At 41.2% G+C, this 23,967-nt stretch overlaps 1 protein-coding gene across 4 annotated transcripts in view; it reads right to left on the bottom strand.

The window, feature by feature from the left end:
• Positions 1 to 1,054: 1,054 nt before the first annotated feature.
• LOC123745939 (polyamine-transporting ATPase 13A3) overlaps positions 1,055 to 23,967 on the bottom strand; it is a 193,840-nt gene continuing 170,927 nt past the window's right edge. For 3 of the 4 annotated variants that reach the window (XM_069314070.1, XM_069314068.1, XM_069314069.1), the window contains exons 20-23: positions 14,976 to 15,127; positions 2,191 to 2,363; positions 1,537 to 1,705; positions 1,055 to 1,394 (exon numbers count right to left, since the gene is read on the bottom strand). In XM_069314070.1, the coding sequence (XP_069170171.1) occupies positions 1,072 to 1,394; positions 1,537 to 1,705; positions 2,191 to 2,363; positions 14,976 to 15,127 (817 nt within the window). In that variant the 3' untranslated portion in view covers positions 1,055 to 1,071. Of the gene's footprint in view, positions 1,395 to 1,536; positions 1,706 to 2,190; positions 2,364 to 14,975; positions 15,128 to 23,967 lie in introns of those variants that run through there. The other variant, XM_069314071.1, reaches the window with a different exon arrangement.

Genomic DNA, 23,967 nt, shown 5'->3' with positions numbered 1-23,967 from the left:
TCTAGCTTTCTCAAGGTCGCCAGACTGTAAGGTTCATAAAATCTTGTGTAGTCTGCCGAAGGTACGACGCTCGGGTTTGTCCTCATCCAGGACCTCGGCCACCACTCCCTAATGAACGAGTTGTCCACCTTCGTCCCTTTGAGACCACTGGTGTAGACTACACAGGAGCTCTAACTAACAGGCACTAGGGACAAAATCCCTGTGAATGCATACAATTGCCTGTTCGCCTGTGCCACCACAAGAGGACTGGTGGCACACTCACTTAGTGAGTGTGAATATCACTTAGACGTGATTTTCCATATATGAGTGCAGAGGCATTCATGCAGACCTTTTGCAGGTTTGCTGCCTGTCGATCCTCCCCCATCTTGATGATCTCAGACAATGGGTCCAACTTGTTGGCAGGGAAAGCATGTCTGAGGGAGGTCTGGAACCACCCAGTAGTTCCAGACTTCTGGGTGAAGGACTACGTCCTCTCCTCCATCTACTATCATGATCACCTGCTCTCTCCAGATCTTTAGCAATGAATCTTTGTATTTGTCTGTATTAACTTCTTTACCTTGCCTCTTAGTACTCTGTCATATTTTGCTGTTCTACTGAGAGGTCTGGGGAGATGTGGACTTGGTTATACCCTTCAAGATCTTTAAGTTTGTGCACACGGTTGAGTATCCTTCTTCTGTGCTCAAAGTTTGCAGTGGTTATGCGTACCAGATTTGCTTCAGGTTTACCTAACCTCCCAAAATTGATTATACTAAGATTCTCTTCATTGTCCATCAGTTTCACTATCATTTCCGTGATGACTTCCTGATCATTCTTACCCTCTTCTTTTGCTAAGTTCCTTATGGAAGTAGCTCAGTATCCTTATCCTCCTTATGAAAGTATCCTTAATTAATTAAAGGATAGTATCCTTTAAATAGTAAGATAGTAAGTAGAAAAGATAGTGTGATAAGATAGTAAAGTATCCTTATTTAAAAGTATCTCAGTAAGGAGCAGTTGAGCTGTCTTGCTGCCAGACAAAAACAAAAAAATATTCTCTGAAACCCAGAGAAACCAATAGTAAATTAAGGTAAAACTTTATGCAGTACATGTATATAAGCTGTGCTGTTTAATGACAAAAATAAGGATGTAGAGACAAATAAAATACCTTTCTAGTGGAGTACAAGAAGAATTAATATTCATCAAGGGTTCGTATTCAGATAGTGTCTCATGTTGTGGACCTGTGGGGTTGATGTTAACACTAGATGTGACGCCATCGATCTTAGTGTCACTTTGAGGCTTTTCATGGAGGTACTTGACAGTAGCTTTAAATTGGTGGCGGCGTGTCAACTTTCTCATGAGCATTGTGTCACTATATTCTTCATCTTCTACATCCAGTTCTTCATCCATCATTATTTCCCCTGGAAAAATAAATTGAGAAAATGTTTATATTTTGTAATACTAGTAAATACTGTTTACAGGACACTATATTTTTACTTCCATATTTCATATTCAACCAATGTTAAACGCTTAAAATGTATGCTAAAATGAAATCCATCATACCAATATTCGAATTTTGTAAGAGCTGAGATTCTGGGGGTTCAGTGAGAGGAGGCCATTCCTCTCTGCCTTGTAGTTCGGATTGAAGTTTAGTGTGAAGTGAACGTGACCGACAGATGATCTGGAACCATGGCATCACGTACCGTTGCATCACACCGTACAGCAGCCACCTCTAGAACACACACATCTATTCACATCTTATAATACAAAAAAATCATCCTGTGTAAAATTAATACTTTCTCAAAAGTTTTTACAGAAATCCTCTACTGTACCATGATGTGCATTAACAGTTTTGTCTTTGGCAATGATGAGGTAAATATAATATAAAGTTGGCATATTGGAAGATCTTAAATTAAAATATTAATATTCCTGTAGTCTGGCCTAAGTTGAAGTAACAATTAGGTTAACAAATTGATATTTTTTTGTAGCAAGATAAACTTCTCAGCTAAATAAAGATATGTCTCATTAAACTATTTTCTTTCTATATTCAAGGCAAGACTGTCTTATGAACGCACATGCTTGCTAATCTTAACCAGATCTTCAATTTTCTGCAAAATACTTTAAAAAGTATAATGTAAAATATACTCAGATGCACATTTTGTCTTGGTGTCTTTCTGACCTTAAACACATAAGAAAATGCAACTGAACATGTTATACCTCCCATATGAAGCAGACAGCACAGTTAATGCATGCAGCAAAGAAGAGCACACCAGAGAAGCCAGCATCGGGAATGCTTCGCAAGGCAAGCAAGTCTATGAGCCACGTCCCCTTGTAGAAGGTGACAAATATGGTGAATATTGTTGTCACCAGCAGGTACACAGTCAACAGGTCTGTAGATAGTGATAAATACATATAGAATAATGAATAAGATTTAACAGAAAATTAGACTGGATGGAAAATTAGGTCGAGTATATAGCTATTATAATATTTATCCTCTGTTCACCCATCAGTGAATGGGTACCTGGATGTTAAATGATTTGATGGGTCGTATTCTGCGGGAAAAAAATAGTATTAAGGACGTGCTCGAAACGTTTTGCATGCTAGTGGCTTTACAAGAATGTAAGCACTCATGTGTATAAGGGGGCCTGACAGCTGAGTGGACTGAACTCGGGATTCATAGTCCTAAGGTTCCGGGTCCGATCCCCGGTAGAGGCGGAAACAATTGGGCAGAAGTTTCTTTTAACATGATCCCTTGTTAACCTAACAGTAAATTGGTACCTGGGAGTTAGACAGCTGCTACGGGCTACTTCCTGGGGGGTGTAAAAAAAAAAAAGACCGGACGAGACGCTAAGACCCGAAATTATCTCAAGATATATCTCTCTTAATGAACTCCACAAATGGACTGATGACTGGCAAATGCTTTTTAATGTTCCTATTATGAGAGTAGATTCAAAGAAGCAAAATGCAACTTGAAAAGCACATGGAAAGCCATCTCAAACATTCTAGGATCTAAACAACATTCACATAACCAGATAAAACTCTCCAAGCATGATTATACACCTGCAACAGATTTAGAAACGGCAACTGAATTTAATAGCTTCTTTTCATCGATTAGTGCTAACCTTGCCAGAAAAATTCCACAAACGCAGACACATATTGCCACATATCTTTCAGGCAGCTATCCAAACTCTCTTCTCTTTTCATCAGTCAGTCCTACAGATGTTGTGTCCATCATTCACTCACCAAAAACCAAAGAGGGGACCTTAGTGAAATGCCATCTTTAGTATAAAAAAAAAAGAGTGCTGTCGGAAAATCCGACACCATTTAATAATATTACATACAATAGGCAGATAATATTGCTGCCATTGTATACACAAGTTACCCATAGAAAATGTAGCTTGTAGTGGAGTTTCCTGTCAATAGAAAATGGGATATCATTGCCACGTAGTACTATAAATTCACCAGCTATTCTGTTGGGAATTATTCTTAAATACATTAGTCTTTGTGGGAACCGACCTGTGAGATTTATATTTATTTAATTTATATGAATATATATAGAATTTATATTTACGTTAATTTATATACTTCGATAGCGATTTGTATAATGATAAGTGGACTGTATTTCTGCAATAATCTCAATCTCACAAATCGATCCTCTACACATTAGGGGGGTTTATTAAATTTATATATGCAGCCAATCAAACTACAGTAATAGACTACATACATTGAAGAGGTTCCTTAATTATCTTATAGTACAGCAGGTTAGTCCACCAGGTATAACTAGGGTGTAGACACCAAATTATCCTCTTTGAGGTAGCTTCCATCACCCAGTAACTGGTGCACAAAGTCTTCCTCGTCTTGACCTGTCAAAAGGGCGCTAACTGTGAAGCCAGGTTCTATATATGATAAGCTATATCAGAGAAAACACTATACATGGAACCTTAAAGACCTGGCTTAATTACCTTTAGTTTGAGGCTTCCACGTGCTCTAACCGGATCACCCTATATCCTGACATTAATGGCCATAAATGAATGATAAACGGGTTTCGGATAGACACTTAACTTGAATTTGTAGACAGCGTGTTGAAAATGGTACACCTTTGGTTTCCATAACACTACGTCCAAGTAAAATTAACAGGAGCCGTATTTGCTCCCGTGTGCCTCTGGTCTAGTATCAACAATGGCAATGTCTAACACTCCATACTATTGACGCTACTGGCCGACATTGTCCAGATATGATAGGAGCCGAATTTGCTCCACACGTCTCGGAGGTGACACAACAATGGCTTCCCTCCTTCCTCCCTGACGCCTGGCTTACATTGTCCAGATTTCAGAAAGTGATAGAAGGGTCACATTTACTCTACTTTAATATTGATAATTAAGTTAATTTATATAAGATGTTTTTATGATGGTAAAGTCCAAAGACTAATGTATTTAAGAATAATTCCCACCATAATAGGTGGTGAATTATAATAGTATGTGGTGATGATATCCCGTTTTCTTTAGACGGTAATTCCACTACAAGTTACGTTTTCTATGGGTAACTTGTTTATACAATACAGCTATTATCTGTATGATATATTAAATGGTGTCGGATTTTCCGACAGTCTTTGGACTTTTTATATCATAAAAACATCTCATTTGAATTAACTTAATTATCAGTATCAAAATAAAGTAAATGTGACCCTTCTATCACTTATTGACATTGAACAAGGAGAGCCAGGCGTCAGTGGTGAGGAGGTCAGCCATTGTTTGTTAAGACCAGAGTCGCTGGAGCGAGTTCAGCTCCTATAATTTCTCTTGGACGAAGTGTTATGGAGATCAAAGTGTTCTACCATCATCAACACGCTGTCAACAACCACAAGGGAACTGTCTTTCCGAAACCCGTTTATCTAATCATTTCTGGCCAGTTAATGTTAAGTAGATATTGGGCGAACCGGTTAGAACACAATCGACTCAACCCAGGTAATTAAGCCTTGGTCCTTATCTTATCTAATATACAGTGTTTTCTCTGATATAGCTGTCATATATTAGGATTCCGGCTTTACAGCTAGCACCCTTTGACAGGAACAAGAAGAGAATGCAAATTAATCTTGGTACATCAGTTACTATGGGTGATGGAAGCTAGCCTCACACGAGGATAATTTGGTGTCTACATCCTAGTTATATCTGGTGGACTAAGCCTGCTGTACAATAAGATAAGGCACCTCCAATTTATTTACTAATATATGTAGTTTAATACTGTAGTTTGATTGGCTGCATATATATAAATTTAATATAACCCCCCCCCTAATGTGTAAGGATCGATTTGTGAGAATATTGCAGAAATACAGTCCACTTAACACCATACCAATTGCTATTGACATATATATATAAATTAACGTAAATATAAATTCTATATAAATTCATATAAATTAAATAAATATAAATCTCACAGGTCGGTTCCCACAAGAGCCTCCCATGCCGTTGCTCCACCTAAAGCTCTGCTGTTCAACAAATTTCTGAGAGTGTTATACCTTCTCCCTGATATCCCTGATTATTGCATTATACCTTGAAATAATCCTCCAATTATGCTATTAGGTACCTGTTTATAACCCTCAAATTTTACTTTAATGTACCTACTAATCTTTGTCAAATTTTCTTACAATGTACCTGTTATTTTATATATTTTACCAGAAATTACCTACTTAAAATTTTCTGTTCGATTAAGGACCTGCTCGAAACGTTATGCGTACTAGTGGCTTTAAAAGAATGTAAAAACCTCAGTGCTATGTACTCTGAGAAACCAAATGTACCTTCTTGTATATATGTAAATAAAAAATCACGAGTAATGCCAATTCATAAAGGAGGCAATCCGGCAGACAAACAATTACAGACTGATATCAAATCCACCTATTTTATACAAAATATTTATACAGTTCTACTCCTGTCTCGTAAAATTCAATATACTAAGTTCCTGTCAGTTTAGCTTCCGCTCCCAAAAGAGTACCAACGCTGCAATTATTAGTCTGCTTGACGTAATCTACTCGGCCCTTGACAAAAATGAGCTTCTGATTGTACTCTTCATTGACCTGAGAAAGGCCTGTGATACTCTTAATTATAAATACCTCTTACTTAAACTCCACCACTATGGAATCTGAGGCCTTGCCTTGAACTATATCCGATCCTATCTTAGTGATAGACACCAATATGTAGCCATCAATGATATAACCTCCACCATTAACCGTAGGGGTGTCGCATGGCAGCAACCCAGGACCCCTCCTATTTCTTATATACAGCAATGATCTGCCTAATGTCTTCATCAACATTCTTTAACCTATATTATTTGCTGACGATAGTACCTTCATCTACTCATACCCCAACCCCACACATTAAATAATGTTGTAAATAATGAACTAAAAAAAAAAAGTCCACTTATGAATGTCAACCAACAAACTCGTACTAAACATAGAAAAGATCTACTACATCCTATTTGGAAGCAAATCAAAAATGCAATTCAGTTTCAGATAGATAATGTAGTAGATAAACACATAGCTAAGAAAGTCTCAAAAACGGTTGGTATACTCTTTAAAATCAGATATTATGTTCCAAACTCTGCTCTTTTCTCACTATACTACGTGCTAGTCTATCCCTATCTTACATATGGTATCTGTGCATGAGGTTTAACTATTGCAAACTACCTAAAGCCCATCATCGCCCAGCAAAAATCTGCCATCAGAACAATAAACTCTGCTTCCAGACAACACTCAACTCCCCTGTTTAAATCCCTAAACATGCTAAACATAAACTCACTCCACGCAATATCTTGTGCCATTTACATGTACAAAACCCTGTTCTTAAATACAAACCCTGTTCTGAAACTCTTCCTGGACAGATGTAATAGGACCCATAATCACCACACCAGAAATAAATATCTCTTTGATATCCCCAGAGCCAAACTTAATCTGTGTAAATACTATGCAAATAAAGGAACCTAGTCTATGGAACTCACTCCCTAATGAATTGAAAAGCTGTAGAACTTAATGCCTTATTAAAATATAAAACCAAAAAGTACCTAATTTCATCTTCATAATTTCCTACTAAGTGCTTTAAACTCGCACTGTATCTAGTGCTACCCAATCCCCCAATATATGTACCTAAGCCATACAACTTTACTATTGTAATCATTGCTACTCATTGCTACTATCTTATTAACGTAGTTTTAACGGACTTCAAATTATCTGTTAGATTAAGTAACTGCCTGAAACAATGCGTGTTAGTGGCTTTACAAGAATGTAAAAAGATCAGTGCTATGTACTCTGAGGAAACCCAATGTACCTTCTTGTATATTTATAAATAAATAAAAAATAAATGTCGATAAATGCAAGACCTTGCATGTGGGGCATTACAATCCATGTCACAACTACCAGATTGAGAGCACTACCTTACAACAGATTGATGAAGAAAATGACCTTGGAGTCAGAATCCATCATTCACTAAAAGTTGCACCAAAGTGACGGTTCGTGGCGGTAGAAAAAGTGAACCAAACCCTGGGAAATATTCAAGCGTACATTTACCTTGAAGGAAAAGAATTTAGTCGTTGAATTGTATAAGTCTCTGGTGCGCCCCCATCTGGATTATTGCATCCAGGCAGGGATCGAGACCTCACCTTCAGAAAGACAGATGCTCTGGAGAAGGTGCAACACTGGGGAACAAAAATCATACCAGAGCTTAGTCAACTCATATCAGAAACGGTTGAGGGCCACTGGGCTAGCAACACTGCAGACCAGGCATGACAGGGCGGATCTCATAGAAACCTTGAAAATATTAAGCAAATTGGACGATGTCGATCCGAACAGTTTCTTCAAAAGATCTGATGTAACACGAACGAGGAGCATTGCGTTCAAGCTCAGCAAGCCACAATGTAGCACAAAAAACAGCAGATGATTTTTCACGCATAGAGTTGTAAACCTGTGGAAACGCCTTCCTGCTGAAGCTGTAAACGCCAAAACTCTGCCGAGTTTTAAAATACAGCCAGAAAAGATCATCAGGACATTTAGAATTCCCACTGGTGCAGTGGCATGAACAGTGCATTGTCACTGAAAATTTTCCCCTCTAATAGAATAGAAACATCAATTCAATGAAGCCAAATAAATAGTTTCAAGGACATTAAGTGATTTAAAATATGTATACAAATCAGTTGTGTATGAACCCAGTTTGGAACTCAATAATTCAAAGAAGTGAATAAATTGGGGATACGATTTGAAAATAAACACTACAGTATATGAATGCTGGCGGTTGGACAGAGAAGGGTGATTCGTTCACTTAGTGAGTGGCGGGCAACCGTGGAAGGCGACCGATGTCAGTGGGACCCCCGCGGTGATCTTAAATAATTATGATAAGTGCAAGGACTTTCCTATATTCATGTTGCTCTTTATTTTAGAGTTAGATAGATATATATATATTATATATATATATAATATATATATATATATATAATATATATATATATATATATATATATATATATATATATATATATATATGTATATATATATATATATGCGGAAAATCCACAGAGAAATATGAAATGAGGTGAACGTTTCGGCTTGTTAAAGCCTTTGTCAACACCAGACTGACTAAGGAGAAGGGAGAAGGGGGAGGATATATAGGCCGACACCTGACCAACCCATCCCTAGGGTTGGTCAGGTGTAATTAACCAAAAACAGGTATAGCTTAGCTTAGAATGGTCAAAGAGGATTAAGCGGTCAGAGAATAAGGATGAAAGATTAAAGAAAAGCCTCATGAACACACAATATATGAATATACAATTATAATGAGACATTGTAAGCCTCTCTATCAGAGTTGTTTCTTAAACTGTTGTGCAATATTATAACTTAAAAATGGATCAAGTTTGTACATTCCAGTACTAACATTAAGAAGATTTGGACACTGACTGATTAGAGCAGACTCAATCAAATTCCGTTCCACGAAATCCCCACAATTGGTAATGCTTTTTGCCCCATTCCAGTTAATATTGTGATCGCATAAACTCGTATGTAGATACAATGCATTAGACGTTTGGGCAGTTCTAATACTATAAGCATGTTGTGACAACCGCAATTGTAAGGACTTTCCTGTTTGTCCAAGGTACACAGAATCACAATCATTGCAGGGAATCGAATACACACAACCTGCTTATCAGGGGAGTTTTTTATTAAATTTTATTAAATTTAATAAAAAACTTATATATATATATATATATATATATATATATATATATATATATATATATATATATATATATATATATATACACACACACACACACACACACACACACACACCCCATTGAAATGATACTAGACAAAGTATACAGAGATGAGAGCACCCCCAAATTAGACATACCCGAGCCACACTTGAACAGTCTTCTCGAGGCATGTACAAAGGAAGCTCCATTCATCAGTCCACAAGGGGACATGTGTCTACAAATAGACGGAGTAGCAATGGGCTCATACCTTACGAGTGTTATTAGCTAATATTTACATATTGGGAATCATCGAAGACAGTCTTCAGTAGTAGACAAAAACCAAAAACTGTATACTGTCGTTATGTAGATGACATATTCGTCATAGTAAAAGACTCAGATGAACTAACTGATCTTAGAAAATACCATCTAGAAAGAGAGAGAGTCAGTACTCCAATTTACACATGAAAAAAGAGAAAATAACAGTCTGCCATTCTTTTATGTACTAATAACAAAAACAGGAACCTCTTTAAGCACCAGCTTCTTGTTTAAAATTCGCTACCTGGAACAAAAAGTTCCAAGTAGCACGGGCTATGGTGAGCCCGTAGTGGCCTTAAGCACCAGCGTATATACTAAGCCTACCAACATAGGATTATGCCTGAACGGTAGGAGCGAGAGCCCCCAAAGATACAAAGTCAGTGTTCTCAATACTTATATTCGTCGAGCGCTTACCCACTGCTCCGAATGGAGCAACGCGAGTAGAGAGTTTGAAAGAATAACTCATGTGTTGTGAACAATGGATATAGCAATACGGAAATAAACACTGCAATAAGATGACACCTGGACCGATGGTACAATGCATCGGTCCAGAACAGAAACCACAACACCTCCAATAAAATTATATTACTATCAACTATGCAAGGTAAGGTAAGGTGCACAGTGAACATAAAAAAGAAGAAAGAATAATGAAAGAAATAATCTGTAAAGGAGTAAAAAGCATTACTCCTAACCAAAACATAGACCTGATCATTTCCTATAAAACAAAGAAGGTTACCGACTTCCTTATCAAACACAGCCCGAAACCGACGGACATTACAGCAGTCAGAATCCAATGGTTGGCAAAGTGGGCATAGTGGGCATAGTAGGCGTGCAGGCAGCAGAATGAGCGGGTAACAGACGGTAAACTAAGGAGGTGGGTGGCAGGGCGGGCACAGAGTGATCAGGAGACAATGGGTGGGCAGGTGAGTAGCAGGACGGGCGACAGATTGGGTGGGTGGGTACTAGTGGGCAGGCCGGCAGTGGCATGACATGGATTGCAGCAATGTGCGAGCTTCTGACTAGGACTAACAGAACTTGGTCACCCCCGGTTCCTCCTCAAGACCCCCCCCCCCCTCTCCTTCATACCTGGCCCTCCCCGCTATCCCCATCCCCAATACAGAACCCCCCAGGCAGTACCATCCTAGTCATGTCTGAACGGTATTAATACAGTAGGCATTTTCCTTGCTACCAGCTGGTGGATCAGGAGGAAAAGTGCCTGAGCGTCTAACATTAAACTCTTATTGCTTACTGACTGACTGGTTGCAACTGAGAAAACCTGATTGATTGTAAAGATCAAGAAAATCAAGAAAACATGGAGCACAATTTCACAAATATTGGGATCAAAAAAGATTTTAAATAACAAACCAATAATCCTGTCCAATAACGATGGTCAGCTTACAGCCTCTGATAGTGCTATTGAATTCAATAGGTTCTTCTCATCCATTGGGTCATCCCTTGCTAATGATATTCCATCTTCCAGTACTAATGTTTAGGACTATCTTACAGGTAACTACCCGCAGTCTCTATCTAACGCCCGCTAATTTCAAAAATTTTTGAAAAACTAATCTATAAGCAGCTTTACTCATATCTAGCCAAACTCAATATACTTAGCCCTTGCCAATATGGCTTCAGGCCCAAAAAAAGCACTAACGATGCACTTATTAGTATGCTTAACTCAATTCATACAGCTCTTGATAAAAATGAGTTCCCTGTTGGGTTATTTGTGGACCTGCGTAAAGCTTTCGATACTGTCAACCACCAAAACCTTCTTCTTAAATTACATCATTATGGTGTCAGAGGACACTCCCTACAATACCTCAAATCCTACCTTACTGACAGGCTCCAATGTGTTTCTGTGAATAATACAATTTCGCCCACCCTACCCATCAACATTGGTGTTCCCCAGGGCAGCATACTTGGCCCTCTCCTCTTTCTCATCTACATTAATGACCTTCCAAATGCCTCCCAACACCTCAAACCAATCCTATTTGCTGACGACACAACCTTCATTTACTCCAGTCCTGATCCCCTTGCTCTAAATGCCACAGTAAATACTGAGCTAAATAAAGTCCATCTGTGGCTAACTGCCAACAAACTCACCCTTAACATTGACAAAACTTTCTATATTCTGTTTGGCAATAAATCCTCTAATCAAATAAATCTCAAAATAAACAATACCCAAATTTGTAACAAATTAGATGGCAAATTCCTTGGCATTCTCATTGACCACAAGCTGAATTTCCAGGGACACATTCTAAATATATCAAAAAAAGTTTCAAAAACTGTGGGCATTCTTTCTAAGATCAGATATTATGTACCACGCCCTGCCCTGGTGACTCTCTATTACTCCCTTATCTATCCATATCTCAACTATGGTATTTGTGCTTGGGGCTCTACTACCCAAAATCACTTACGTCCTATAATTACTCAACACAAAGCTGCTATTAGGACAATATCCAACTCTGGCCCCAGACATCACTCGGTACCCCTACTCAAATCTCTGAATATGTTAGACATTAAGTCACTGCACATTCACTCATGTGTATTATACATATACAAAACGCTAAATTGTAATGCCAATCCTGATCTCAAAAGCTTCATAGAAGGTTGTAACAGAACCCATGAGCACCACACCAGAAATAAATACAGTTTTGATATTCCTAGAGTACGACTTAATCAAACCAGAAATGCTCTACAAATCAAGGGGCCCAGGATGTGGAATGACCTTCCCAACCATGTTAAAGACAGTACCTCTCTCAACCAGTTTAAGTTAAAAACGAAGCTATACCTAATAAATTCCATGTAACCTACCTTACCCTTCTATTGTCAACCCATGTATGTTTTTTTTTTTTTTTTTTTTGTTTTACAAATCAACGCTGTTTTAATGTAATTTTCTGTAATAATTTATAATTGTATTTGTGCTGTTTTTTCAACAATGTTCCCCCCCTCTTTTACCTCTATTTTTATTTGTACTCAACGCATTTTTTTCTTTTTACCCATTAGTTTTAAGCTTTAGTCAGTAGTGTTTTTTCCTGCCCGAAACGCTTTGCGTAATAGTGGCTTTAGGCATTGTATGTACTAGCTCTATCTATAAAGCCAACAAACTTTGTAAAATCTCTTTATGTATGTACCTTTGCCTAAATAAAAATTATTATTATTATTATTATAATTCCACTGATGTAAATGAGGTAATCCTTTCCCTTAAGATCAAGTCAAGTGCCCTTGCAGAGATACCAACTCTAATCTACAAAAAAGCCTCCAGATCTTTAGCCCTTATCCATTGCATTGCTCTACAACAAGTCACTTGAACTCCAAACTTTACCAGATATTCTAAAAAAAAAGCGAGAATAACCCCTGTCCACAAATGTGGTGATCTCACTGATGTCAACAACTTCAGACCTATATCAATTCTGCTAAACTTGTCAAAAATATTCGAAAAACTAATCTACAAGCAGCTTTACTCTTATCTAGCCAAACACAATATACTTAGCTCTTGTCAATATGGTTTCACACCCCAAAAAAGCACTAACGATGCACATATTAGTAGGATTAACTTGATACATGCAGCTCTTGATAAAAATGAGTTCCCTGTTGGGTTATTTGTGGACCTGCGTAAGGCTTTTGACACTGTCAACCACCAAAACCTTCTTCTTAAAATACATCATTATGGAGTCAGAGGTCACTCCCTGCAATACCTTCAGTCCTACCTTACTGACAGGCTCCAGTATGTTTCTGTGAACAATTCAATTTCTCTGACACTACCTATAAACATTGGTGTTCCACAGGGCAGCATACTTGGAACTCTCCTCTTTCTCATCTACATTAATGACCTTCCAAATGCCTCCCAACACCTCAAACCAATATTATTTGCTGATGACACAACCTTCATTTCTCCAGTCCTGACCCGCTTGCTCTAAATGTCACTGTGAATACTAAACTAAATAAAGTCCATCTTTGGCTAACTGCTAACAAACTCACCCTTAACATTGACAAAACTTTCTATATTTTGTTTGGTAATAAATCCTCAAATTAAATTAAGTTAAGAATAAACAATATACAAATCAGTAGTAAAGTTGATGGTAAATTCCTTGGTGTCCTAATCGACCACAAGCTGAATTTCCAGGGACACATTCTAAATATAGCAAAAAAAGTTTTTAAAACTGTTGGCATTCTTTCTAAGATCAGATTTTATGTTCCTCGCCCTGCCCTGGTGACGCTCTATTACTCTCTCATCTCAACTCTTATCTTATCTCTTATCTTATCTTGGACAACCCTTATCTCAACTATGGTATTTGTGCTTGGGGTTCTACTACCCAAAATCATTTACATCCTCTAATTACCCAACACAAAGCTGCTATTAGAACAATATCTAACTCTGGCCCCAGACAGCACTCGGTACCCTTACTCAAATCTCTGAATATGTTAGATATTAAGTCATTGTACACTCTCTTGTGTACTCTATATATATAAAACTCTGAATTGTAATGTCAATCCTGATCTTCAACGCTTCCTAGAAGGTTGTAACAGAACTCATGAGCACCACACCAGAAACAAATACCTATTTGATATTCCAAGAGTACGACTTAATCAAACTAGGAATGCTCTACAAATCAAGGGACACATAATGTGGAATGACCTTCCCAAGCATGTCAAAGATTGTACCTCTCTCAACCAGTTTAAGATGAAAACTAAATACTACCTAATTAACTCCATGTAACCTACCTTACTTCTAAATGTCAACCCATGTCTTACTATTATTTAAAAGAAAATGCTGTTTGTTGACCAACTTGTATATTGGCTATTTTCTACCATGTTCCCCCTTTTTTATCTTTTATTATTTTTTTCTTTCAACGCAATTTATACTTTAAGCTCAATTACTATTAAGGTTTAGTCTAAGTGTTTTTTCCCCACCTCACCTTGCCCGAAACGCTATGCGTACAAGTGGCTTTAGATATTGTATGTTCTACCTCTATCTTTAAATCAAACAATGTTTGTACTGTAACTCTGCAACTATGTATGTACTTTTCCTAAATAAATTATTATTATTATTATTATTATTATTATCATCATTATTATTATTATTATTATTAAATGCCTGATTGACTGTGCCTAACTAGTTGCAATCACAACTGTGAAGGCATGACTGCCTTTGGTCATGACTGCCTGAGAATCCTTGTCTGAAATAATTCCTCACCTTGTACAACATTAAAATATCGATCAACTTTACACTTTAGGTTCTTTTTTTCTTGCACTGTTTAAGTTTATTTTACCTGTACCTGACGAAATAATAATATATGTTGTTTTGGATATTTCATGCAAATGTACCTAACTTAATGGAGAAAAATCCCCTGTTATTAATCATCATTATACAGGAGATTAACCACTAAATATGTAGATTATGCAATACCAGGACAAAACAACACTTTCAGGCAGCAATTCACGTGAACTTGGTAACCTACAGTTAGTGAAGATTGGCTTCCTGTAGGGAGCAGAATGGGAATAGACAATGACCCCAATGATGACCGAGAAGTAGTTCAGGATGATGAGAGTTGTGTTTTCATAGGACGGGACTGGTGGCCATGTGTACTCCTTATACACGAATGGTTCAAACCTGGATTAGGAGATAGAAAAGACAGCACTGAATGAAATGAAATGTCAGTTTCTGGACGAGTCGCAGTGGCTCTCAAAAGCTAGTACACGGATTAAGTACCATACTAATAGTTACCATCAGTCGTGGAGTTCTTATTGGCCTACCGAGGACCAAGAGCCAGAACCTGTCACCCTCAGAGAGACGCAGGGAGTGGTGGCCATATGGACACCTTATGTTTTAATAAATTCATGTTTGTCACCACCAGGAAAGCACCCAGAAAGTCAGCGAACCAAAACAAACCACTGCTGGCTTAAAAACCGAGACCAACGCCTCAAAACTGTCAAAAGAACTTCCCAGCTATGAAAATTAGCTACTGAAATTTCGTGGGAACTAGCACGAGCTAGTTTGCCCATTGTTTTCCTGATTTGACTGGGAGCAGGGAGATAGACAGGCCCAGCCGGCTCGCACCTCACCAATTCTTACGGTGACACCCTGATGCCCTGGCAGAAGGTGTCAGGGAGCCTCAGGGGCTCACCCAGATATTGACGTTTCATTACAGACAGGGAGGAGACAGCACCGAAATTATCAGGACGAAGAAGAGAAATTCGGCAGCGACACACAATCCAATGCAACTCGAGGCCATTGAGGGTCAGGAACGTTCACTAGATACCTGGCCGCCAAGACCTGTTTGATCGCCAAAACTCATCCACCCCGAATATCAGCGCAAGACATTTGCCGTCAGAGTGGCGTACTTCTTGACATCACGGGCATAAGGGGAAGGTAAGGGAATTATCGGGGGAAAGCGCCAAGCCATTACGACTATATAATACTGGGAAGGGATCAGGATAAGAATGTGGGATGGGACGGGGTAAAGGAATGGTGCCCAACCACTTGGACGGTCGGGGATTGAACGCCAATCTGCATGAAGCGAGACCGTCGCTCTACCGTCCAGCCCACGTGGTTGATGGGCACAAGGGTAGAGTGCAGGCTGGCTAGCTTTTATGACACTGCAGACAACCCAAGAAATACGAGCCCTGGAACAATTAAGGAACAAGGGAAACCGGATCAACCGAAAAGGAGCTCACTGAAGCAGAACTGGTGGTACGAAGGATGGTGATAAATACGAGTCAAAGTCCAGACACGTAGATTGGAAGAGAAAGGCCGAACCATCAAGGTGCATCACCCACTTGATCTTCTGAAAGAGGGGAACCGCGTAAAAGTGTCCCGGTTCAGTTATCGGGTGAGCAACGCCTGAAACCATGGCTGGGTCGGACACCAAAGGGCCAGAAGAACCCCTCTCCCTGTAAGACTCCAGATGTGCCAGCACTTGAAGCAACAGCTGGACTGGGTGAGAGAAACCCCCATCTCAACCAGTCGGCTGAAAGGCATCCACATCGAGGGCTATGTGACCATATATGGTTGGGATCATATATGGTTGGGACCATATATGGGCATATGGTTGATGCGTCCACATCAACCATATCACCAGTTGGGATACAGTGCCGTAAAAATAAGTTGAAGCCAAGACCACGCCAGTGAGAAGTAGTTTACGTCCGGGCGCTTGAACGTCTGGCAAAGCTAGAAACAAGAATCAGCACCGACGGTTCATTCCATAGAGAGGAGACGGAACTGGGACAGACCATCGGCCAGGATGTTGGACATTCCCCAGACGTGAACAGCACGGAGATGCAAACCCCGAAAACTCTGCACACGAGCCTCTTAAAGCGACCAGCTCCAAGGAGACAGGGACTGCAGGGACCCCCTTCCCCTCTCCGGGTTGAGACAATGAACCACGGGGGAGCAGTCTAAATGGAACCGGATCACAGAGCCCGGCGAAAGCCAAACCCTTCGCAGCACATGCTACACGCCGCACACTACCGAACCGTATGGTGAGCTCGACAAAGGAGGGAAACGAGCTAGAGCGACACACACCAACCAGGCACCATCAGAAAAGAACTGACAGGTGGGGAAGGCCGGCTGCCCGGTTTGCCTCCCACCTTTCCCAAGGCGAGGATGCAAACTAACTCTCATTAGTTTCACAAAATTTTGGTGGTTAGTGTTTTTGTTGTTGGCGAGTTCTTTCGGCAATTTTGAGGTTGCCGGCTTGTTTTAATCATGCAGTTGTCTATTTTGTTTTGCCTAATTTTCTGGGTCCCTTCCCTGGTGGTGGCAATTATGATTAACTTTAAATGTAAAGAGTTCATAAGTCACTGCTCCCTGCGCCTCTCTGAGGAGGACAGGTTATGGCTTGTCATCCCAGGTAGGCCAATAGAACTCCGTGACTGAGTAGTAGTATGGCCCTAAATCAGTAATAGTAGCTTCAGGGAAAAAAAAACTGTTGTAGGGCTGTTAAAAACTCAAAATGAATTAGTGCAAAGAAATGTAGAAATTCCATATTTATACTTCCATTTTCAGCTACGTGTATATATAAAGACGGATGAAAATATTCCACTAATGCCCCAAACTCCATATAAACAGCAGTGGTAAAAACCAGCATTGAATGTAATGAAACGCTATTTTCTAGGTAGGGCCTCGGAGGCTCCCTGGAGCTATTGGAATGATATTAGCTAATATTAGTACAGGGCTTCAGTCTTATGGAGTTGTCATGCCTACCGGGGACCACTAGCCAGAATATGGTTTAACCCAATACCTTCTTGTATTTATATAAATAAATAAATAAATAAATGGTTCCCTCAGAGAGGCGAAGGGAGCAGTGAGTTATGAAACTCTTATGTATAAATGTATTCATGTCTGCCATCGACTGGGGTTGAAAACCCAGAAAGCTAGGTGCTTCAAAAGAGACCCGTTCTGGTAGAAATATTGCAACTTAAAACCAAACAGAAGCTAAAAATGCCCCCAAAGAAAAACAAGCCAAGAAGCAACACACACTTCATTACAACGTGCTATCCTCGTACGTGCCGACTCCCACTCACCTAGAAGGGGGAGATGGGTCCACCGAGCTGGCAGCTTGACCGTCAGTTTGGAGGCTGAAAACAGAACCAAAACCCATCGACCGGGGTTATGGAAGTTGCCAGGGAGCCTCCGGGGCTCTATCCAGAAAATGGTATTTCATTACATTCAACACTGGTTTTCTGTTTGGGAGCCCTGTCGGCTCCCTTGAGATAACTACCCAAAGATAAATAATAAAGACATATCCGGAAGCGGCTGCACTGCACAACCCATCACGAAGATGAAACAACTGGCTGCAACCGCTGACCCAAGGTGACAAAATACCGCTGAGGTCCCGGCACATTAACGAGATAACGGGCAGCCTGGACCTTGTTTGATTTCCAAAAGCACAGCTCCTGAATATCCGCCCAAGAGATATTGCCAAACACAGCAGCCAAAGCTGCAAATTTACAAACATCATGGGTGCGAGGGTAGACCACAGAATTGATTGCTTGATATCGAAGGTAGATCGCTAGACTTGATAATCCTGTGGAGGACTTGAGAGACCCGAGCCCTGGAAGAGGGAACAAGAGAAACTGTCAACCCAAAGCACATCCCCGGACTCAGAAGCTGAGGCGTGCAGGTAATGGCATAAAACCACAACCGGACACAAAACATGATGCACCCCCGGCCTGACCAACCAAGCATCAATAACCCACAGACCCCTCTGGAACCCCGCCATCTAGTTCTTCGCCAGAAAAGGAGACTGCTGCGGACGAAGAAAACGTCCACCCAGACCAAAAGCCCCTGCGCCGGAGGAGAGCATGAAGCTCTCCGACTCAACCCCTAGAAGCCAAATCCAGCAAGAACAAAGCCTTCTGTAAACAATTTTGGACCGAAGTGGCTACCACAAACCAAAGAGAAGAAAGAATGGAGAGCACTCGGCCCAAAGACCAGGACAGCTCAAGTGGCACATGAGCAGGCCATAGGTGGAGAAAGGCACGGAAAAACTTACAAAATGGAGCCAAAGTGGCAATCACCCCAAGCTGGAGCGCCTCCGCCAGTGCTGCACAATACAAGGCAACAGTATTAAGCATAAGATACCTGTCCTGTAAGAGCCAAGAAAGAAAAGATAACATGTTTCGAGATCAAAAACAACCTTTGCAGGGAAAGGAAATGGTGAAAGGACTGCCAAGAGACTTCGTACTGTCGCGGAGAAGAAGACCGCAGGTAGGACACCATGAGAGATGTCACCTGGTCACAATACAGATGGTGATACACCTGCATCAGAGACTCCAGACGCGAAGTGTGGAAGAGTAGAGCGAACCAGCAAGGTACCTCAACTGGCCCGATCTGCTGAAACAGGCGGAGGTGCAGAAAACGCACCAAGTTCGGACACCAAATAATCAGCACATGAAACCAAGACTGGGCTGGCCACCATGGAGCCAGAAGGAGAACCCTTCCCCCCCCCCCCCCCCCCGATAGGACTCGAGCTAAGCGAGAACCTGAAGCATCAACTGAACTGGGGGAAAGAGGTACAGATAACCCCACCTCAACCAGTCCTGCTGAAAAGTGCCTACTGTGAAGGCCTCGCAGTTGGGGTAAGGTGCCACATACACTGGGAAACAACTTGACCACTACGATGTGAAGAGATCTACCTCTGGGGGCCCGAACGTACAGCAGAGCCAACTGAAGGAGTCGGCGTCGACCGTCCATTCCGTGGACAGGGGGAATGAACTGCGACATGCTGTCCGTTAGGATGTTGGACGTGCCTCAGATATGAATTGCACGGAGAGCTAAACCCTGAAAACTCAGCCGAGGAGCCATGCCCAAAGAGCCACAGACTGCAGAGAACCCCTGCAGTTCATGCAAAGAACCACCGGAGCACAGTTCATATGGAGCCAGATCGTAGAGCCCCAAGCGAGCTGAATCCGATGCAGCGCCAGACACACTACCGCAAATTCCCGCACCATAATGTGAGCCCGACGGAAGGACTGAGCCCATTGCCCTTGGCCAGCCTAGTGAGCACTGGTCACAAAACCCCAGCCGAGAGAGAAGGCATCCGTGAACCCATTGAGGCAGGGCTCTAGAAGGCGCCATGGCACCAAACCCCGAAAATCCCGAAGAGGAAGCCAGCGACGCAACAGCCGGCACAAGGCTCCCGAGGAAGGGACTGCCCCGAAGGAACTGGAACAGACGCTGCAACCAAACCAGACCCAATGAGAAAACGAGCACAACGAAGTCCAAACTCCCACCCAGCTGCTCGAGCAACTGCCGATTGACCTGGGGAACCACCTCAGGAACAGACGACGGTGAGACTGCAGCTGGAGCAACACTGACGGAGGGAGAGACAAGGATGCTGTCTAGGAATCCTAGACCAGGCCCAGCTAAGTCCGAATATGTGATGGAATCAGATGGGACTTCCTCCAGTTCCCCCAAGAACCCAAACCTGGCAAGCTGGGAAAGAACCAAACGCCTGGTAAGCAGACACATGGACCGACTGGGCGCCCAGACCAACCAGTCATTGAGGTAGGCTAAAATCTGAACACTTAAGAGAAGCAGATGGGCCACCACAACCCGGGTAAGATGCATGTCCACGAAATCTAACCAGTACCTGAACCCCTGATGAATAGGGACGTATCAACGCGTGTCCCGGAGGTCCAGAGACACCATCCAAGGGTGTCCAGAGACACCCAGCACCACAAGAAGCCGGACCTGGGACAGAGTAGTCATACAAAAGGAGGGGCAAGGAATCTAGGGGTTCAGACTGGACAAGTCCAGAATGAACCTCAGATCCGCACAGTCCTGTTTCGGTCTTGGAAAACAGACACGAAGCCCACCTGATGGACGAGGTTGTTTTGACCAGGCACAAGTGCACCCACTCCAGGATGACCGGCAAAGCAAAGGGAAAGAAACCTGCCCTGCCAACCCCGTGTAAAAAAAAAAAAAAAAAGACACCATTCACCAATATTCAATACATTTTACTAATATTCAATACAATATGCAGATAATGTTGCTGCTGTTTTGTAATAACAAATTAACCCTAGAAATGGTGCTTTAATCACTCATAGAAAATGAGACACAGTGGAAATTTCCTCTGGTAGAAAATGGGGGATATCATTGCCAAATGTTTTCATTAATTTCACCACTTAATATTAAAAAATCATTCTTAATACAGCAGTCTTTGGACCGTAAACAACGTAAAAACCTTTCCCTTTAATCATCTTAATTATCAGTACCAAAATAGAGTAAATGTAGGCCGCTTTTCATTTCTTGACGACATCTGGACAAGACAGCCAAGGAGACCCAGTGCCAGCGAATCGCAATTTAATTTAACAGTCTCATTGGGGCAAATCTAGCTCCGGATATTTCCCTTGGACCACAGTGTTATGGGACGTAACAGTGCTCCCGTTATCAACACCAACTTCATCTACTATCAAGGGAAGTGTCCTTATTCCGAAACCCATTTACTCTTTCATTTCTGATCAGTAATGTTAGGTAGCTATAGGGTGAATTGGAAAGGATGCGAGACGAGACACAAAACAAGGTAATTATTACTAACCTCATCTAATAAATCATTGCAATATTTCCTCTGATATAACTGTCATAATTAGGATTACTACTATTACTGTAAGTGCCCTTTGACAGGTGTAATTGAAGAGGAAGAAATACTAACATTGTTACCTAGTACCCCAGTACATGTGTTGGTGCCAGCCTCAACCACGAAAATTATTTGGTGTGATCATCCTTGTTCATAACTGGTGAACCAGGCCCATTATATACAATATAAGCTGTAGTTGTGTTCATTTTAATGACTAACATATATATAATGTAATACTGTAGTGAATGTCTACTAACCAATAATTTATATTGATGACTATTTATAAACCATAAACCCCCAGTGTGTGTAAGGAAGCGATTTGTGGGAATTTTTTAATCATACAGTCCACTTTAATCATCATAGTTTGCTATCGAAAAATATAAATAATTGTAAAATATAAATTACTATATAAATTAATATAAGTAATTATCAAAAGAAGGCACCAAACCGGGAAGGCAATGTAGCAACATTAAATGCGCGGAATAATAAGAGGGCGCTTAATATCACCAAGGATGCTAATACGAGAACAGAAACACATAAGGCAAACGATATCAAAAGTATCCTATTCACCAAGAATTCTATTGAGGGACAAGTGACCACAAGGGACGGTTGGAAAGAAAGATACACGCTCGTCCTGGAAGTCAGGACATTCAACAAGGATATGCACAATGGTAGGAGGGACAATGCAATTTGGACAATAAGGAGCTGGGTGACGCTCCATTAAGTGTCCACGAGTTAAGTGAGTATGGCCAAGACGCAACCTTGCTAGAGCCGTTTCACACTGCCGGTTACGGTGGCAAGAGGACGGCCATGAGGACACACAACCCTTAAGAGTACGCAGTTTGTTACCAGTAACAGAAGACCAACAAGCCTGCCAATGGGTAAGGATGGAGGAATGAATAACTGGGTAAATGTCTGAATAAGGAATACTTGTACAAGAGATGGGACAAGAGTGGACAGCTTCCCTAGCGGCAGCATCCGCACACTTATTTAAAGAGACGCCAATATGACTGGGAACCCAGCAAAACTCAACCGACTTAAATTTACTGTGAATAAGAACCAGCCAATGCTGTATCTCGACAACCACTGGATGAACTGGATTAAAGGACCCGAGAACCATGAGGGCACTACGAGTCAATGACAAGTACAAAGGAAGATTGACAACGAGAAAGCAGGAGACGAAGAGCATAGAGAATAGCATACAGTTCTGCTGTGAAGATGCCAGTCTCCGGAGGTAAACGACATATAAGTGCTGTCAGGAAAAACAACAGAAGCCTACACCGTCCGCAGATTTAGACCCATCGGTGAAGATGGAAACAGAGCGGGAGTGTGAAGAAAAGTGCTCAAGGAAAAGGCATTTCAGAACCATAGGAGGGGTAAAAGCTTTAGTGATGCGGGTTAAGCATGTACAAAACTGCAGAAGGGGGACTCTCCACGGGGGCAAAGAAGGAACAACACGAGGAGAAACATTAGAAATACAAACTGAAAGAGAATCCTGTAAGCGAGATAACCAGACAGAAAGAGGGAGGTGATGAAGAGGAACAGGAACCACAGGAGGGCCACAGTAGGGGTAAAAATTAAAGCACAACAGAGGCGAGAGGAAGGATGTTGCAAGGACCGCGCAAGATAGCAAAGACAGTAGCGATCACGGCGGTCCTGGAGAGATAGGAAGCCAGTGTCAACATACACGTTGAGGACGGGAGTCGAACGAAAGGTACCAGAACTGGTACATACTGCTTTGCACCCAGTATGGTGCAAAGCATCAAGACGGCAAAGAGTAGGAGAAGCAGACGAGTAAGCAGGGCAACCATAATCGAGTTTAGACAGGATGAGAGAGGAATGTAGAGCTAGGAGAGTGCGGCCTATCTACTCCCCAAAACGTATGGGGCAACACCTTAGTTAGGGTAAGGGCCTTAGAGCATTCAACTCAAAGGTAAGAGATATGGGGCTACCAAGACAAACGAATGTCAAAATTCAATCCCAAAAGCTTAGCGGAATACTTGTAAACAATGGAGTGACCATAAAGCGACAAAGAAGGACGAAGAACGACACGCTTCCGAATAAAAGTCATGGCACAAGTCTTAGATGTAGAGAACCTGAAGCCATGATCGGTGGCCCAAGACATGGCATCAATTGCAAGTTGAAGCCGGCGTTGAAGGAGAGGTGAATCATCACCCCGACAGCAAAGGGTAAGATCGTCGACATAGAGAGCAGAGAAGTAAGTAATTATCAAAAGAAGGCACCAAACTGGGAAGGCTATGTAGCACAATCAAATGTGCAGAATAATCAGAGGGCGCTAAATATCACCAAGGATGCCAATACGAGAACAAAAACGCATAAGGCGAACGATATCAAAAGTATCCGAGTCACC

The sequence above is a fragment of the Procambarus clarkii genome, chromosome 78, assembly GCF_040958095.1.
Source record: "Procambarus clarkii isolate CNS0578487 chromosome 78, FALCON_Pclarkii_2.0, whole genome shotgun sequence".
NCBI lineage: Eukaryota > Metazoa > Arthropoda > Malacostraca > Decapoda > Cambaridae > Procambarus > Procambarus clarkii.
The sequence above is the reverse complement of the archived record's forward strand: the minus strand, read 5'-3'. Positions and strand labels throughout refer to the sequence as shown.